This window comes from Capricornis sumatraensis, chromosome 5 (genome assembly GCF_032405125.1).
Source record: "Capricornis sumatraensis isolate serow.1 chromosome 5, serow.2, whole genome shotgun sequence".
Lineage (NCBI taxonomy): Eukaryota > Metazoa > Chordata > Mammalia > Artiodactyla > Bovidae > Capricornis > Capricornis sumatraensis.
This window is the reverse complement of record NC_091073.1, coordinates 115,638,338-115,658,150: the sequence shown is the minus strand read 5'-3', so window position 1 is coordinate 115,658,150 and position 19,813 is coordinate 115,638,338. Positions and strand designations below refer to the sequence as shown.

Sequence of the window (19,813 nt, the reverse complement as noted above, 5' to 3'; positions counted from 1 at the left end):
CTGTTCCAGTGCTTGTTTCAGCACTAGACTGCCGTCTGGTCTCTGCAGCTGAAATTCTGCTGGTCCCTTCAGTCCCTCCTGCCCTTCCCCGCCCAGCCCTGCTGTGGTGAGCACAGCGCCCAGCAGGTGGATAACGTTCCCATTACCTCAGCTGGATCAATGCTGAAGGGGGAGGAGAAGGGGAGGACAGAGGATTGGATGGCTGGATGGCATCACCAACTCAATGGACATGAGTTTGAGCAAGCTCCAGGAGTTGGTGATGGACAGGGAGGCCTGGCGTGCTGCAGTCCATGGCGTTGCAAAGAGTCAGACATGACTGAGTGACTGAACCGAACTGAACTATCTGCTGCTTCCCACCTCACCTCCACAACGGTCTACGACCCAGTGTCTGGCTGCTGGCTAACGCTCTAGCTCTGTCTGTCTGTCTGTCGTCACTGTGGTCCAGCCACCCTGGTTTTCTTGCTGTTCCTTGAATGAGCCAGGCATATGCTTCTACCTCAGCCTCCCAGCCTTTCATCACCTTCCACACTTCCCGGGACACGTTCCCTCCAGATGTCTGTACATCGCTGCCCTCACCCTGCTTAAACTCCACCTCTTCCCATCTCCTCTGAGAGCACTTCCCCGAATCCTCCTCTGTTTTTCTTCATCACATTTCCCACTGGCTGACATCACATCACACAATTATTTTTTCAGCCTGTTCATGCCCACTAGGATACATGCCTCACATCAAAGGCATTTTCTGTTAGAGTCATTGTTTCATCGCTACCTCCTGGCATACATAAGCAGCCAACATACGTCTGAGTGGATAAATGATTTCCCCAAATTTCCTTACTCATACCTTTTAAGCCATCAAGGACAAAGCAGGCCACAGGGTCTTCCTGTGACACAGAGGCAATACTCATTCTTCCAGCCACCAAGGGAAAGACATAAAGCTCTTTCTTAACTGCAGGAGGATTTGATGGAAGGAACATCAGCATCCCCTAAATCCTCTCTCCTGCCCAGGATCCATGCCCTCTTGCCATGACTGGGGAAGCAGAGTCTGTTTGTCTTCGCTTTGTCTCTGGATTTGGTCAAATGGCTTCATCTGGACAATGGCATGTTAGTGGGCAAGGCAAGAACAAAGGCTTCACAAGTGTTGACACTATTGTCTATTTCTCTGCCACCGGCTTGATGTGAGTTTGCCTGTGAAACCCTGTGGTCCTGGGAGGAAGTGGACCGGTGTATCACAGAGCCCTCAGCCCTTAGCTGACCTGCAGATCAGTGAGAAAAAGTGACTGTTGGAACTGCATGTTACCTGTACTTCTTTTTGGAGATAGACAGCTAACTGGTAGAACAGATTAAAGTAAGATTTCTTTTTTAAAAGCCCAAGAAAACTATGAGGAAAAGGAAGGCTCAGAGGGAGAGAGGACCTAAGCTCTGGCTCAGAGAGCGGGCAGGGGGCTTACAGGGGCAGGAGGTCTCCTGCCCAGCTTCCTGATGCGAGGCTATGGGAGAAGCCTGCTGTGCAGGGGGCTCGCACCAACACCTGGCCAGCCAGCCTCATCAGGAGAGAAAAGAAGAGTGAGCAGATGGGTTTCTGGCTCCTCCCAGCCGTTCTCTTGTAAGGAGTAAACCTTGAGATAAGGCTGAAGATTCGACCGTGCAGCTGTCGTGGGAAGAGGGGAGGGTGCAACACAGACTCAAGGCTCTGCTCCTGCCCCCCAGTGCAGGACAGGAAAACAAAGGCACCAATGGCGGATGGTCTCTGGAAGCAGTGCCTCGGTCAAGTAGGGACTATAAGTTCATCAGCCTCAGATCATAGCATCCAAGGCCAGAGGTGCACCCAGGGACCCAGCACTGGTCTGGAGGCCAGTTGATGGCAGCCTCTGCAAACGCAAGGGAGGACCAGTGATGACCCGCGTCCCTCCTTGTGATGATGTTAAAGGAACATGTAAGTGATAATGTCTCACTGCCCATCCCCTTCTACATTCCATGCACCCGCACACACACAGAAGGAAGCAGGGGATGGGAAGGCCACGTGAGAGACGAGCATTGTCATTCAGGAGGATGAGAGATGATGGAAGGGACTGCTGAAACAGCCAAGTCAGACTGAGCGGTGAGCTGGACTGGACATTGTGTATCTGCCCTTGCCATGCAGTGGGAGCAAAAGTCGCTCAGTCATGTGCGACTATTAGTGAACCCATGAACTATATAGTCCATGGAGTTTTCCAGGCCAGAATACTGGAGTGGGTAGCCTTTCCCTTCTCCAGGGGATCGTCCCAATCGAGGGGTCGAACCCAGGTCTCCTGCATTGCAGGCGGACTCTTTACCAGCTGAGCCACTCACCAGGGATGCCCACTCACCACTGACAGATGGAGACACTGTATTGTCTGTGAACATCCGAGTTGTTTCATGCACAACAACGTGCAGCTGTGTGACAACCATAGCAACCCCCACTTCGGTCTCCCTGCAGCCTCCCACTCACTTCCTGTTAATCATTCTCCACTCTGCAGATGGTGTTATCTTTCTAAAACATCAATCCAAGCAGGTTATTCTTCTGATTTAAAAACAATCCTTCCATGACTGCTTTTAGCGTCCAGGATAACATTAAAACCTTAATGTGACTTGGGGCTGAATCCTGTAATATGGCATCACCTCTGCATTCACCTGGGATTCCAAAGAGGTCTGACTGTGATGCCCCGAGCCCAGTGCCTTCTCCTGGCCTGGGGCGGGGGCGGTGGGTGTGCAGGGTGGGGGTTGTGGGCCTGCACTGCTGAGGAGTTAATTCTCAGGCAGCAGCCCTGAGTCAGGCCGGGTGGGAAGGAGGAGAAGCGAGGCCCTGGCTCTGCTCTGTCCCCCACTGTCCCCCGTGGTCCTGAGCGCCACTTACTCGCAACGTCAGTGGCCTGATAATGGCCATTCTTTTCCTGGTTTCACTTCTCCACTCCCTTACTGGGATTTCCTGGGCTCCTCCCCCAAATAAGCTGGTATTCACATCCTCAGCCCCTTGCTACTACTCCACCAAGGGGCTCCTCTTCTGACTTCAAGAGTTCCTCCTGGGAGAACCTAAAACATGATGGGTGACCGTACGATTCATTAACACACTGGGCCACGTTTTTAGAGTGAATGTGGCCATTGCTAATAGCTCACCCTTGTCCTGGCAGGAGGCGACTGGGACGGTCCTGGGGCTGTCAGGACATTGGGATGTCCTTCAGAAGCATGTGTGGATCTGAACCCAGCTTTCTGCTGCTGCTTGATCACTTGCTTCTTCTTACCCTAGTTCCAACCCTTCTGAATGAAACTTGCTGCAGTTCCTCAAATTTCCCTTGCGGCACGCTGTGTTTTCAAAGACTGAAATAATACCACTCGCCTGCATGCTCCTTCCCAGAGTGACCCTGTCACTGAGCCATCAAAAGAAGAGTCTGCTTAGCCTTTCCTGGGATCTGGGCTGCAGCCTAGATCTGGGCAATAGCCGCTAGTAAGGAGGGTGTGCGTGAGCTCTGAGGCTGGGTCTTAGGGACCTCCAGTTTGCACCTTTGCTTTTTCCAAGGCTCTTTCATAGAGACCAGCTGCCATGATGGGAGGAAGCCCAGGCAGCCATGAGGTCGAGCCTTGGAGGTGGGGCTGGAGGTGGGGGGTGGGTCTCGGCCGGAGAACCAAGGCCCCTGGCTGAGAGCCCCAGGGAAGCTCCTGGGCACCCATGTGATTGAGGCCACTATGCACCATTCAGTCATTCTTATGTCCTGGCTGAGACCACATGAAGCAGAAGAGTCAGGCCACATAAGTGTGTGAAATCATAAAGTATTGTTCAAGCCACAGAGTGCTGGCTGGGCTGTTGTACAAAACAGAACCGAAATACCGCTCCTCTTTTTGTCCGCTGCTCCTCCCTGTTCCTTTGCCCAGATAACTCTAACCTATCACTCAGATCTCAGCTTCTGTGCCATATCCCCTGGGGCGCCTTCCCTTACTTCCTGGACTGTGTCAATGCTCCCCCTTCTTGCTCTCAAAGAACCCAGTATTTCCACCTTCCATTTATCCTGCCACAGGTCCTTCCACTTCGAATTGCCTTTCAACACTGGCTGCTCTCTTCCAGTTAGAACTTAAGCCCCTGTAAGAAACTGTGCCTGTCTTGGACATCATAGGTGTTCCAGTGGCGTATACAATGCCTGGTGTGTGACAAATGATGATTACATACTTGTTTAATTATGATTTAATAAAAATAACTAATGTTTATTACACCTATACTATGGGGCAGACCCCATGCTTCCTATTAAGCATGCATTATATTGTTGAATCCCGCAAAGCAGTGGCCATTACTATTCCTGTTTAATACATGAGGAAACAGAATGCCCAAGATGTTAAGTAACTTGCCAAAGTCAAACTATTGGTAAGTGACAGAGTAAGAACGCAAACCCACAAGTGTGACCGCAAAGATTGCTCTTAACTGCAATCCTTATGTATCAATCAGGATGGGTTAAGTTGTGCTGCAGTAACAGATAGCCCTGAAGACTTGCTAACTTTAGAATGCAAAGGTTTTTTTTTTTTTTTTTTCCTTTGGAGGCTGTAGGTTCATCATAAGTTGACATGGTGCTCTGTTCATTGTGGCCACAGAGGGATCCTGTCGAGGGAACAACCACTGTCTTGAGGTTTGTTGGCCACCATATCAAAGGGACAGAAGGACCCCAGAAGGTCTTGCATCAGCAGTTGGGTGTTCTTGCCTAGAAACAGCACATGTATTTTCTACTCATCACATTTTTTTGGCTAGAAATAACTCACCGAGCAGCATGACGCCTACCAGAGTGGATCACCTCGTCCATGAATGAGCATAGCGGTATGCCATTCCCTGCTGTGTTGGGAGGCTTTGCCAAATTTCTGGAAAACCTTAGACTAAGGATTTCTTTACCAAGGATCATAATATCCACATTTGAGATACAATGGAGATCATACGGTGGCTTCCAACAGGTCTACCGCAGGTTTTCTATTTCAGTTGCTTCTATAGTGGTAGTCTGAAAAAGAGTTTCTGGGACCAAGATGACTCACAAACTGTACTAAGTTCAAATGGGTCAGCACTGACCTTTAATTTGACCATTTCAGACCTTGCCTCTGATAAGCAGCCCTGGTCATTAAAGCAACGATCACTCGGCACTAGCTACTATTCAGCTTCTTTCCAAGCACAGTTTCTCAAGCTCACACAGAAGAATTGATACATTTTCCCTACAGAGTAGGTCTGTCTTATGATTTGGTACTACTATGCTACATGGCCGTGACACGAATGGTTAATTTGAAAAACAGATAAAAGGCGGGTTCAGATTTTACTTTCCAAAAAGAAAATTAAAATGAGTATTGCAATCCTGAAAACAGAGGCTGTTTAATAACACAGAATGTGCAGTGATGTGAGGAGCAGTCGATACTGACATTCTCACAGTGGTGTGTGGCCTCAAGGAGCCCTAAACACAACTGTCCCTTGAATTCTCACGTGGAGCAGGAGAACCTTCTCAGCTTTAGCATTGCAGTTTTCACCTTTCAAAAAAGCCACCATCATCTTACAGTTTCAAGGGTTTTCTAGGCTTTATGCAAGTTGGTCTCACTCAAGCCAGGAAACTCCTCAAACTACAGGACACATTTTAATCTAGCTTTTGTTCAGTACTCTCGATATTGGAAGCTCCACTACTTCAGAAGAGTGGCCCCTCATTTTTGAATAGTTTTAGCTATTAGGAAGTTCTTTCGAACTGAAATTTTCCTCTCACTTGGCGACTCTGGTCCCTTGGAGTAAGCCTCTACAAAGCCTAATTCTTCTGTTATGGAGCAGTTGTCAAGACTGAAAAATGGATTCTTTCATATCTCTTAAATCATATCTTTTTATTGATGTAAGTATCTCCAAGTCTGTTGATTTTTTTCCCCTTATGGGTCCTTTACCTATTTGGTCTTCTTAAAAGACGTCTTAAAATGTGGTGCTTGGGATCGGCCAGGACATCCCACCCGAGGTCTGCCCATACTTCTTGCTGTGTACATAATTCTCTTATTAACGTACTTCAGCATTATATTTCTTTAAAAATCAGTCACCACATATCCAAATGTCCATAAAACCACCCCCGCCCCTGAGTCTTTCATGATACCAGGAGTCTTTCATCTTCTACTTATATGCTTTTTTTTTTTCTTCTGGTCTAAGTGCAAGAATTACGTTTATCTCTATTATATTCCATCTTATTATTTTTATCCTATCTTTCCAGCCTGTCAAGATGCTTTTAAAGTGTTTTTTATCATCCGGCTTATTAAACCATCCCTCTCAGCTTTGCGGCATTTGCAAACTTAATAAACATTCTATTTGTGTCTTTATCCAAGGCACTGATAGAAATGTTGGGGGAAGATATAAGTAGCAAGGAAGACTCTGCTACAGGCTTCCAACTGACTTAAAGATTCTCCTGAAAGACTATTAAATTAGTTTTGAAAATCAGATATATAAAGTCCATGACATCATTCAGCTAGTAAATGATGGACATAACTAGGTCTGGTGAAATTTATACTTTGTGAAGCTTTGCTCATTGCTAGGGATCCTGGCTTCCTCCTTGCAGGATTCAGAAATGTCACAACTCATTCCAAAATTCTGTTGCCGGTTGACAGCGTTCACAGTTTTATTTCTAGAATATATTTCTGCCGCTCCCTTTAGAAGTCACACTTGTCGTGGATTAAGTACCCTTCTTTCATCCTTTTTATGTGTCCTTTTTCAAGCGGTGCTCATCAAAGAGCTCCATGCGAAGTCCTATTAATTTATTTAGATACATCTCCTTTTCCTTCTTTTATGCGATCAGTTTCTGATTAGCTGATGACTCAACAACCTGGGGGCATGGATCGCAAGGGGGTGTCAAAACCTTACTGGAGTACACGAGATACCTTCGAAGTTCAGCTGTCTGATAGATATGTACATAGCTGGTGAGAGCATATTGGTTGCTTCTCACTGACGTGTATGTCAGCTTCAAAGAGAGATCTCACCAATCCTGCTCCTGCTAAATGACCACATTTTTAAGGAACATTGCCTGGAGGAGATGGCAGGTGATTAGCCTAGCCAGGCACCCACACGTTTTCTGAGGTCCTCACTGTGACTCCTTAGACGGTACTAACAGAATTGATCTCCAAGGCATCAGATCTCTTCCTTGCTTCTTCATCCTTCTGAAAGTTGCAGGTGTTACCAGGAAGCAAGGTCTAGCTCTTGGTGTCCACACACCTGTTTCAAAGGCCTCTTCTGCCAGTGACCAGGGAGACGTTAAGCCAGTGGTTCTCAGTGGGCAGTGACTGTGCCCTCGGGGGAGCGTTTGGCCACATCTGGAGTCACTGATGGCTGTCGCAACAGGGGGGTGCGACTTGTAGCCAGTGGGTAGAGCATCGGGAAGCAGCTAAGCACCCCACAAAGCACAAGTCAACCACCGCAACGAAAAATTGTGTATCTGACCCCAAAAGGCAACAGTGCTGCTGCTGGAAAACCTGCTTCAAGAAAATAACCTTCCTGAACCTTCATTCCTTTTCCCAAACAGTGAGGGTAACAGTGGTCCAGGCTGGTGTCCTGAGGGCTATAGGCAGCACTATATACCAAAACACATACCGTAGTGACTGGCACAGAGCCAGCATCCAAAAACAGTCATCATTTTTTTTCTTTATTATTACCAAGTATTACATGGGATATTTCTTAAGATGTTATTCGCTTCATACTAAAAAGGTAGTTTATTTACTCCACAAATAGTTTTTTGAGCACTTGCCATACGTTAGGCACTGATGTGGCTGCGGCAAATAGATAAATTAAAAAGGAAGAAGGCAACACTGTGAGCTTTCTGTTAGCTTCAGGAAGCTAACAGGTTGCACGTAGGCACTGTGTTCCCATTTTGTAACTGACAGACCCAGGCCTTGGGAGGTTCAAGTACTGAACCCAAGGGTTCAATGCCGATGAGGGGCAGAACCCAGATTCAAACACCAGTGGTGGCTACGGACTGAGGGCTTGTGTCTCTCTAGATTAGTACGTTGAAACCCTAATCTCCAAGGAGATGGAATAGGATCAGATCAGGAGGGCAGAGCCCTCCTGAATGAGACTATTGCCCCTCTAAGAAGAGCCCCGTGGAGGAGGAAATGGCAACCCACTCCAGTATTTCTGCCGGGATAATCCCACGGACAGAGGAGCCTGGTGGGCTGCTGTCCATCAGGTCACAAAGAGTCGGACACGACTGGAGAGATTGAGCACTCACACACAAGAAGAGACGGGAGAGAGCTTACGTCTCTCCATCGCACGAGGATACGTCGAGAAGACAGGGGTCTGCAAACGGGGAGCTGGGCGCTCACCAGACACCCGCTCTGCTGGTACCTTGATCTCCAACTTTCCAGCCTTCAGAACTTGTGAGAAATAAACGTCTGTCGCTTAGCTGTCTAGCCTGGGGGATTTTATAGCAGCACGAGCTGACCAGCTGACCAGCTGACTGCCACACCCTCTCTGCCTGATTCCAAAGCCGACATGCCTTCCACTGCATTATTGTCAGACGCCTGCCTTTAGGAAAACGAGACTGCAAGCTGTGTGGGAAGATCTCACCTCTGCGCTAGTTTTTTTGTCTTAGCACCCTCATCGGCACCCTCTCACGCTGCAGGATGCATCTATGGTGATAACCTTATCGCTTCTTTCCCTTCTACTCTTTATTAATTTAATAAATATTTATTGAGCACTTGCTCCTTGTTCCCTTGGAGGAGGAAATGGCAATCCTACTCCCGTATTCTTGCCTGAAAAATCCCCTGGATAGAGGGGAGCCTGGAGGCCTATTGTCCATGGGGTCACAAAGAGTGCTCCTTGTTAGGATGCGATGGAACTTCGAGACCCTGTCTTGTGGCCTGCAGAGAGCTCTGGGGCTGGTGTGGATGAGAGTCAGTCTTGAATAGAAGTCTCGTGTGAGACCAAAGCGGCACCTTAACTTAGCCTCACATGCCTGAGGCCATGAGGTCCCCTCCCTGTTGGGGCTGTGGATGTCCTTACAGGTTTCTATTTCTTTATGCAACTCATCACATGCACAGTTAGTTTATTTACATGGCAAAATTTTCCTTTGGTGAACAGAAAACTCTGGGGGTATTACTCATATACCTGAAATTCATATAATGGTTTTAGCTCAGCACATCTCTAGCAGAGTCAATTCTTACTTATCGAAGATTTCTCTTATGATGTTATTTGTTCATGACCTTGAAGGTTCATGCCTCATTGCATATTGCAATTTTGCTTTTGTGTCAATTTAGCCACCTGACTTGAAATACTGATGAACAAGAGTGTTACTCATAGTGAAGGAAACTGGCATTCACCCAACATACCTGTCAAACTTGGCTTTGCAAGTTTCATGAAAGAAATAAAGTCCATTGTTTCTGGTATATTCATGCTGGGTATTACTTTAGGAATATCATAGTGCAGTGTCTTTAGGAATATCACAGTATCATAGTATAGAATTTGTTTGGATGGAATCAGCCCTGAAGGAGCACTTAAAATCTCCTGTTATTCTTCATTGAGTTGTGGAATGCATATGGCGGCAAGCGGGTACTCACCGACATCTCAGGGTCCATGCCTACAGACACCAAGGCTGTACGCCACTAACTATACTGGCATGTGTAAATAAATTATGACGGCATTGCTTGTCTTTCTGCTGCGTTTCCTTCTGGACCTTGACCCTTAATGACTAAACCTTTTGTTTGTGGACTCTCATCAGAGAGACCCAGCTTCAAAACTCTGCTTTACCACACACCAGTCAAGTAACTCCGGCAAACTGACCATCCTCAGCTTCAGTTTCCTCATCTGGAAAATGAGGAAATAATCATACGTCTTGCTTCACTGAGTTGCTGTGACATTACATTGTCACATTTACACGCGGAAGATGATTAGCATGATGCCCGGAACAGCAGGTGGCCCGTGAGTCTGGGCTGCCTTTCTTTTTCCACTCTCACCCACTGATTAAAGTACCGCCACTCCCTCCTGGCTTTCTGCTGAGGGCGTGGCCCTTTCCTGGGACCCGACCTACACCTCTGTTTGCCCGCTGTCTTGCCTGGTGCATCCCTGGTTCTAAGTCCTGGAATACATTTTGCTCTTGGCTACTTTCTGACATGGGATGTCGGGCTTGTCCCTCAGCAGGCCAACCTCTGTTGCCCCAATCCTCTTCTGTCTCTCTGTTTCATTCCTAAGCCCACCATCACGGAGGTTACAGCACGGTGGTCAGGAACAGAGACACAGGTATCTGACTGTCCCGGAAAACGTTTTGATTCCACCCTTAAGTAGGTGGCCTTGGGCATGATACTTAACCTCTTGATGCCTCAGTTTTCTCAGCTGTAAAGTGGAGATGATACCTTGATTATCTCAAGGAATTACTAAGAAGATTAAATGTGTTCATGTATCTGAAGCACTTGAAAAGGATCTTGGCCTATAGAAAGTTCCTCTGTAAGTGCAGACTATTGTTACTTATTGTTATGGATTGGGCCCCCTGTTCTTTTCATTATCTGCTAGGTTCCCTTGTCCCCGTCTTTTAAAAATGAGTGCTTTTAACAATTAAAAGCATTCTGATCACAGAGCAGCCCCCTCCCCCAGCTTTGGCCAGCACATCACCCACTGTCTTACGAGTTCTATTTTGTGTTCACAATATAGAGTTCTCTTACAGAAAAAAAAATGTCATTGGCTTTATATTAATCATTTAAAATATGTAACCAATCACATCCAGAGTTAATCTCGACAGCACTGATCTGTAGTAAAGAGAAGGGCCAAGCGGCTTCTAAATTCACAATCACACGTAGGGGGGTTCTGTCACAATTTCCCAATTCCTATCAGCCTTCTGATTGCAAATAATATAGGTGGGGCTTCCTGGGTGGCTCGGAGGTGAAGAATCCACCTGCCAACGCAGGACACATGGGTTCTATCCCTGACCCGGGGAGATGTCAGATGCCGGGAGCAACTAAGCCCGTGCACCCCAGCTACTGAGCCCGTGCTCCAGAGCCTGGGAGCTGCAACCATCGGGCCCATGTGCCACAGCCACTGAAGCCTGAACACCCTAAAGTCCGTGCTCTGCAACAAGAGAAGCTCCTGCAGTGAGCAGCCCATGGACCACAGCCAGAGAGTAGACCCCACTCGCTGCAGCGAGAGAAAAGAACCAGCAGCAACGGGGACCCAGCACAGTCCAAACAAGAAACCAGTGAAAAAAATAATAGCAGGTATCCTTCTCGACAGGGAGAGGAAGACAGAACCATGTTGCATACTTAGAATAGGAAAAAGTTACATTCAATATTGTTAGTGGGTAGAGCTCTGTAACAAACCAAAGAACAGATTTTAGGTAAAGAAATTGGGAGCAGATACACGGTTTCTCCTGTGTTTTAGTTCGTCACGCACCAAACGACACACGTTTTATCACCATCACGGATGTAGGAGCCTCAACCACCAATTACGACACATTTCGAAGGCCAATGAGCAGCTTCAGGAAATATTATATGTGGAGTTTATCCCAAATTTCTTACCTATGACTTTTCCTAGGAAGAGCGACTTGGGAGAATTGAAGAGCGTGTCGGATGAACTTGGCAGGTGGTAACTCACGGAAGGATAGTGATCCAGCTGCAGGAGGAAAAGGAGAGACACTTTTAGAACAACGTCACATCCTGCGTGGACTCGGGTCTTTCCTGGAGGATGATGTCAGTCTTCCAGCCCCAGTTTCTGGATCTTATTTCATCAGTGTTGACTCCAAAATACCAGCCTGAGAAAACACGAGTTCATCCCAGCCTTTGCTGGGGTCACTAGAAAATGATTTGAGCTTGTACATGAAGACCCTTTATGAGTTTTTCTCCAACTCACGTACCTTTTCTGTGGCTGCTTCACCAAGACCCTTACTCATTTTAATAGAGTAAAATCTGCTTGATTCGGTCTCTAGCATTGACCTCTGAGCCAGAAGAGGCTACATGTATAGTGACTTTCTTTAGGATCATCTTACTGCACTTATTTCTTCCCCATTTGTGTCTATCCGCCAGGACACCAATATCATTCTTCAGAATATGTGTGTGTGTGTTTGAATGTGAACATGAATATGTTAATGTATGTGAATACGTGCGAGGCTTCCCTGGTGACTCAGACAGTAAAGAACTTGTCTGCCAATGCAGGAGAGGCAGGAGATGCAGGTTCGATTTCTGTATCGGGAAGATTCCCTGGAGTAGGAAAGGGCACCCCACTCCAGTGTTCTTGGCTGGGAAATCCCACGGACAGAGGACTCTGGTGGGCTACAGCCCTAGGGCCACAGAGAGTCAGACAGGACTGAGTGGGCACGCATGCAAGAATATGTACATTCAAATACTGAGATTTCTGGGTCACAGTTTTCTTGCTTGTCCTAACGAGGGTGATTTCTCCTTCCTGCCACAGCGCAGGGACATCAGAGCCTGGAGAGGGCAAAGACACCACTGCCCTAGCAGAGCTGACCTTTCAGAGTGGAGCTGGGTTGGCAACAGAGGGAGTTAAAAATGAAGCAGATGGGAAGAGCCTACAGACAATGGCTGTTACAGGTTTGATTACACTTCCCATGCAAAAGTGTGAGCGCCGCTGTCCCAGAATCCTTTGTGCCCTAACTGGCTATTTTTGCCTTAGCTGAACTTTTACAACTCAAACATTCTAGTTGTTTCTCCAACTGTGAGCTCCTAGGACTTTCTGTGTTTCTTTGTAACCACCTGGGGGAAAAAAAATCTCTTTTATATCCTTTTGTTTTTCTGAAATGAGTTTCATACCTGCTCAGGAGAGCATAAGGTAAGGTGTGGGTTAGAAGGAAACACTTTTGTTCTTCTATGCAGCAGGTCCTTCCTGGGGGAACTGCATACAAGTAGCTACTTGCTGGGGCATGAACTCCCAAAACCAGACTCGCTAGAGATGGGCCAGCACGGGCAAAGCCGCAGCGTGCAGGCCTGCTTGGGGGACGAGGAGCAGGGGGAGGAGAGGGAGGCAGGAAGTGTGGGGAGGGGACCAAGCTCACTGGCCAGGAGGAGGACTGGCCGCTTTGAGGAATGATGGTTAATTATTAATGGCCACCGACACCAGAATCTTGAGACTGCTTGCTCGAAACCTGGAGCTTATTGAATATTCAAGATTAAGAGTCCAAGAGTCATCGCAGCTTAGGAATCTGGAGAGTTCTGACCTGCAGGACTGGTACTGTGAGGTTCTTTTGTGCCTGGGTATCTGGTAGCACTGTGATAAAAGGCTAAAAAAGCATGATTAAAGCCAACATTGGCATGTTCAACTACAATTTTTAAAAGTTTGCTATGATTTCAAGTGCTTCATTAATAAAACACATGTTCTGGCCAGGGAACCTTAAATATTAATATTTTTCTACTTTATTGTTTCCCTGGGGGCAGAGGCGACTATCAGTTCAGTCGCTCAGTCGTGTCCAACTCTTTGCAACCTCACGGACCGCAGCACACCAGGCCTCCCTGTCCATCACCAACTCCTAGAGTTTACTCAAACTTATGTCCATTGAGTTGGTGATGCCATCCAATCATCTCTCATCCTCTGTTGTCCCCTTCTCCTCCTGCCTTCAGTCTTTCCCAGCATCAGGGTCTTTTCAAATGAGTCAGTTCTTCACATCAGGTGGCCAAAGTATTGGAATTTCAGCTTCAGCATCAGTCCTTTCAATGAATATTCAGGACTGATTTCCTTTAGGATGGACTGGTTGGATCTCCTTGCTGTCCAAGGGACTCTCTAGAGTCTTCACCAACACCACAGTTTGAAAGCATCAATTCTTCAGTGCTCAGCTTTCTTTAGAGTCCCTCACATCCATACATGACTCCTGGAAAAACCATAGCTTTAGATCTTTGTTGGCAAAGTAAGGTAACGGCTTTTTAATATGCTGTCTAGGTTGGTCCCTGTTGCTAAATAGCAACTAGCTGCTTTGGCGCCATCTGGTGGCATACATGGGGAACTGCTATGGTTCCTCCATCCACTTAGCACCTGTTAGGGAACTTAGGGTTGCCGAGGGGAAGGGATAGTTAGGGAGTTTGCAGAGGTCATGTACACACTGCTATATTCAAAATGGATAACCAACAAGGACCTATTGAATAGCACAGGGAACTCTACTCAATGTTATGTGGCGGCCTGCATGGGAGGGGGGGTTTGGGGGAGAATGGATGTATGTATATGTATGGCTGAGTCCCTTCCCTATTCACCTGAAACCGCTACAACATTGTTAATCAGCTATGCCCCAGTACAAAATTAAAAGCATAGTTTGAAACAAACAAAACAAAAGGCTTCCTGAAATAGTTACATCATAACAGTATGTAGTAATCAGTATGCTACCCTATTGCACTTGACAGAGTTGGCTTTTGGCACACTTTATATTCTTTTTACCGAGCTCATGTAAAATAAAATTGCTAGTTTGTCATCCATAGATTACTTTCCTCTCTTCCCCTTCCTTCATATATGCAGCTGATGACTTGAACCAAAAGCTAAAATTTATCTATGTTGTATTAAAACTTATTTCTTTTGCTTGGAAGAATACAGACTACTCAGAAGTTTTTGAATCTTGATTGTGCCATCAGTGATTCTGCCTGGCATTGATTTATCTATAAATACCACTATCACCCTTGGGTCTTAATTCATTAATGAAGCAATAAATGAAAAAACGTTGGGCAGGAATCTCAGCGGGCAGTGACCTATCATTCTGATACAAATCACTTGTTTAGTTAGGAAAATCTTTTGTAACAACCGAGTCGGAAAACGAGAAACGCTGAAGGCACACGGGAAGGCTTTAACGTTGACGGAGATTTAAACTCCTCGGGTCTGCGGCAATTCTGTGATGGAAGAGGACCACGGGAGGAGAGCTGAGAGGGAAGAGGAGTCCGCTCGAGTTTTCCTTGCCGCTCGTCTCTCTCTCTCGCTCCGACCTGCTTCGTACCCAGAAGGAAGGGCGTGGGAGGAAAGGATGAGGTGACGAGGCGGGGACGGTGGGAAAGGGAACAGCAGCTCTGGGACCCGCAGATGCGACTAAATTAGGGATCCCGGACTCTGGGGCGATGAGCTGTGGGATGTAGGTGGCTCTAGAAGCTGGAAAAGGCGAGGAAGGGGATTCTCCTCCCCGAGCTTCGGGGCAGCCAGCCCAGCCAGCAGCAGGCCATCCGCTCAGTGATGCTAACTGGCCTCCAGGACCGTCAGGCAATCCCTCAGGGTTACCCTAAATCCGCAGTGAATTGTTAGAGCAGCGACACAAAACCAATCCCGGGAATTAAAAGAGCTTGTGACATTAAAGCCAGGACTGAACAGCGCCCTCTCCTGGCTCGCTTCTCAGACAACCACGCTGGTCCTGCTCCTGCCTTCCTGCCTCCCAGACAGAGATTGTTAGTAAGATCGATTTCTGAGCTGCCCCGGCTTTCTGAGAGCATCCAGCCCTGCTTTCCGGAATCCTCCCCACATGAGCCCCATCCCGCCAATAAGCTGTCCCTGCCTCTCTCCCAGTGACACCCCCATGGAGGTCCCTGGGATGTGAGTCTCTTTGTGTCGGTAATGAATTTGTTGCCTCCTTTCAGTATATGCTCTATGATTAACGTGAGTTCCTTTAATTTCCTTTAAAGTGAGCAGAATCTTAAACTTTTCTGGTAGAGGGCCCTGGACGAAAAGCTATGACCAACCTAGACAGCGTACGAAAAAGCAGAGACATTACTTTGCCGACAAAGGTCTGTCTAGTCAAAGCTGTGGTTTTTCCAGTAGTCATGTATGGATGTGAGAGCTGGACCGTAAAGAATACTGAATGCCGAAGAATTGATGCTTTCTAATTGTGGTGCTGGAGAAGACTCTTGAGAGTCCCTTGGACAGCAAGGAGATCAAACCAGTCAATCCTAAAGGAAATCAACCTTAAATGTTCGTTGGGAGGACTGATGCTGAAGTTCCAATACTTTGGTCACCTGATGTGAAGAGCTGACTCATTGAGAAAGACCCTAATCCTGGGAAAGATTGAGGGCAGGAGGAGAAGGGGACAACAGAGGATGAGATGGTTGGATGGCATCACCAACTTAATGGACATGAGTTTGAGCAAGCTCAGGGAGGTAGTGAAGGACAGGGAAGCCTGGCAGGTCCATGGGGTCACAAAGTCAGACACGACTGAGTGATGGAATAACAAAGGGGGCCCTGGAGGGAAGAAAGAGCTTCTGGAAATTTCCAGTGCTGGCTTGGGGGTGGGGAGGTCTGCCTAGGGCCTGAGGTCTGCCCGAGCCTCAGACCCATAGTGTGATCCCCCTGTGACCCTATGGACTGGTACCCATCTGTTTACCCTGGAAACCAGCACCCCTGTGAGCCCTGCGTGGGCCACGTGCTCTGAGACCTCCTGCCTCCAATCTCACACATGCTCACACGTGTGCACACTCCTCCAACTCCAGAGAGTGGCCTTTCAGTAGCCCAGCAACCCCAGACCAGCTCCAGCCTCGCCAAGCCAGAGCTTCTCTGCTCTCTGCTCTCTGCTAGGGGGTGGGGGTGGGGGTGGGGTGGGGGGGTGGGGTGGGAGGGGGTGGCACGCACACACGTGGTTTCGGTCTTCTGTTTGAACCCAGATCCACGTACTGAGCTACTACTATGTGCAAGGCTTTGTGCTGGACTTTTCATATCCTTACCTCATTTAACAGACATGGAAGAGTGTCCTTTGCTTTGATATGACAAAAAGCGTCTCAACTCAGAAAGGGAGTTGGCTGGCCCGACTGATACGCTAACCCGGCTACACCTGGGTAACCACAACGGCGACCTGTGAGTGACAGGCTCCTGAAACAGCCCCCGTGGCTCAACCGGGGAAGGAAGAGCTCAGCTACATTTTAAGTGTTTACATTATAGGAGAGAATGCGTTACATCAGAGAAGGCAAGTACGGCTCAACCTGCAGGGCCCGAGAACACATCATATTAATACCGGTTCACTCATGTCACCAGGTGGCTGCCACTCTGCCAGGGAACCCTGGTGCACTCGTCATGGGCAAGCGTGATCAGTTCAAGGTGATTTCTTCGGGGTACAAGCGAGCTACTCCACTGTACATTTAGCTGATGGTCATCTCACCAGCAGTTAAGAGGCAACGAGAGCTGGTGTAATAGAGACGCACCAAAATTAAAGGCTGTGACACCATGTGCCCCAGGACTCCCCTAAGGAGACACTCATTTGTGTGACATTTACCGTCATTGTGACTCGGGCTGGGGCTCCAGCCTCACACACAGTTCAGAGCTTTCGTGTCGCCCAGGTATGATTTTGTGATTTCAACTCACTGCCATTTTAAGCCACAGTTTGTCTCGGCAGAGTGGGAGGGGATTTCTTTGCCCTGTTTATGATTTGGGGGTGAAATGGAGGAGGTGGGGAAGGAGGAGGGAAGAAAGGCTGAGCTACCGTACGGTCACCTCTAGCCATCCGAGGGCCTGGCTCCCTGTCTGGAGACAAAGGGACACGCGGCACCACCTTGAGGACACGAGAGTCAGTGACCCACCCCAGGTCACAGACCGGAAGTGGCGAGGTCAGCCTTGAACCGATGTTAAACTCACAAGGAATGTTCTTTTCCAGAGTCGGTTAAGGGTTGGGAAATAAAGGCTTTAAGAGACAGACCATCCTTTCTTGTACATGTGCACAGGTTTCCTTTCAGAGTTATCAGCAATTTTCATTTATGGCTTGATAAGCAATTTTAAAATGAGGAGCATTTACGTACTTACTATTGTCATCATGCCTTCATTATGGAAATGTAGTCAGTACAATATATTTTGCCTCATAAGGTCTAGTGTGACTGAAATCCTGTGGTATTGATGCAATTAAAAGAATTAATGAGCCCATTAGGTGGCTTATTTTTATATAAAAAAATTTCTCAAAACAGTAAAAAGAAAAAAAAAAAACTCTCAAATGTTAATCTACTTTCCCTGGCCTAACACTCCACCTACTGGAAAACCAGTGAATACTATTTAAAGCACAAAGTATTTAAAAAAGAAAACTGACTTTGTATTAATAAATCTGTATATTTATAAATATCAAAGGATAAGAGGAGAAATTCTCATTTCACAATTGATATAGCATTTTCAAAACAGCTAAATTCTAGGACTTTTATAGCAGGAAGTTCCCAAATACTTTATACATATATTTTTTAAAAGAATCTCATCAAAGCATATTTAGGATTTTCAGGTTTGTCTTTTGACTTGTATATGAGAATTCAGAAGATGATGATAAAGCATTAAAAATCAACATCTGAACCACTATCTAATAATTACATTTCCGACTTCCTTCTCAGAGATCCAGTGTGAGGACAGCTCATGGTTTTAATATGCTTTTACATTTAAAATCACTTTAATAGCCATCAAAATTAATGATTACACACAGTGAGTGGTTTAGCTAATAATTAACACAATTAGCATCCGTTACATCATTTCAAAGACGTATTTTCCTGAAAAACTCAAGGCAAAACACATTTTGATAAACTGTAAAATGACTTTCTGGGAAGAAGGAAGAACAAATCAGTGGGTAGAAGAAGGCAGGGGGAAAGCAAAGAAGAGTGAAAAATTAAAAGTTAAGAACGGTCAGTTCTGAAAATAGGGATTCCAAATACAAAGCTCCTAAAATCATACGACATGATGGCTAAAATTTCTATTTGTCAAACAAAAAAAGAATAAAGAAATACAAGTGAGAAATAATGAGAAATAATGGCGACATGACGGATACGACCGGGGCATTTTCTATCTCCGTCTTTACTGGCTTCTGCCACCTTGGTTTGACCAGCATGTGTTTTCAGGAGCTCGTTGTTTAAATTTAGATCCTGGCAAATTCCTTGGTGCATTGTGTGGGGGAAGTTTCCACGAAGCCAGCAGTAAACTTGATGTGTTAGAACCGTCTGTCCAGGGCACGTGCAGACAGGGTGACCACTGTGGGCTGGCGTGTGTGATGGTACGGCTGTCCCATCGTTTGTCTGCTGAGGCTGGGATGGGGGGTGCCCTTTCTGATGGTCAGGTTCTCAGGTGGGGCGCCCTGGCTGTGACTGATCCAGATACAGGGGCCGTCTTTGAAGATGAGCCCTCATGGACGTTCACAATCAGACAGATCTTCAGAGTGAGCTTGCAGGCTGCCTTCAGCAGGCGTCTGCCAGCCTGTACTCCTGAGAAGGCTACACCTGTCCAGCCCCTGGGCCACCTGCGTGGGCATGGATGACTGTCACAGGGTGACCTGACTGCTCCGGGGGCTTCCGCGTGGGAAGAGGCATGTGTGTTAGTCGCTCTTTGGAACTCCAAGGGCTGTAGCCTGCCAGGCTCCTCTGTCCATGGAATTCTCCAGGCCAGAATACTGGAGTGGGCAGCCATTCCCTTCTCCAGGGAATCTTCCCGACCCAGAGATCAAACCCTGGTCTCCTGTACTGCAGGCAGATTCTTTACCGTCTGAGCCACTGGGGAAGAGGTAAAACCTTTGGCCTGACCCTCAAGTTCCTTCCCTGATCATATCTCCTTCTAGGCATGTCTTTAAGTAAATGCATGAGTCCTCATACCTCTTAACGCCACATAAGGGCTTTCGAGCGAATCTGCTGTCCGGCCACCCTGTGGAGTGAAGCTGAAGACGTGCCCAAGGAGGTGTTTGCAGCTGGGAAAACCTCTTGTTACATTTCAGTGGGGGAGGAATAAATTAGGAGCCTGGGCTCAGCAGATACCGAAGTTCACAGTTTACATTGCTGTTTATAAGGAAGAACTGGAAGCGGTTTGTGACAATCACCTTTGTTTCTCGTATCCAGGGAAGGATGCAGAAAACGACAGCATCCTAATCAGATCTCTGGCTCCCAGGTGTGCTGGTGGTAAAGAACCCGCCTGCCAGTGCAGGAGACGTAAGAGACATGG

General features: G+C 47.2%; 1 protein-coding gene across 1 annotated transcript in view; it reads right to left on the bottom strand.

Annotated features, from left to right (window-relative positions):
• The window catches only part of CNTNAP2 (contactin associated protein 2), a 1,643,722-nt gene that overhangs the window by 126,463 nt on the left and 1,497,446 nt on the right, over positions 1-19,813 (bottom strand). The window contains exon 21 of the mRNA XM_068972445.1: positions 11,485-11,578. Within this exon, the coding sequence (XP_068828546.1) occupies positions 11,485-11,578 (94 nt within the window). The remainder of the gene's footprint in view (positions 1-11,484; positions 11,579-19,813) is intronic.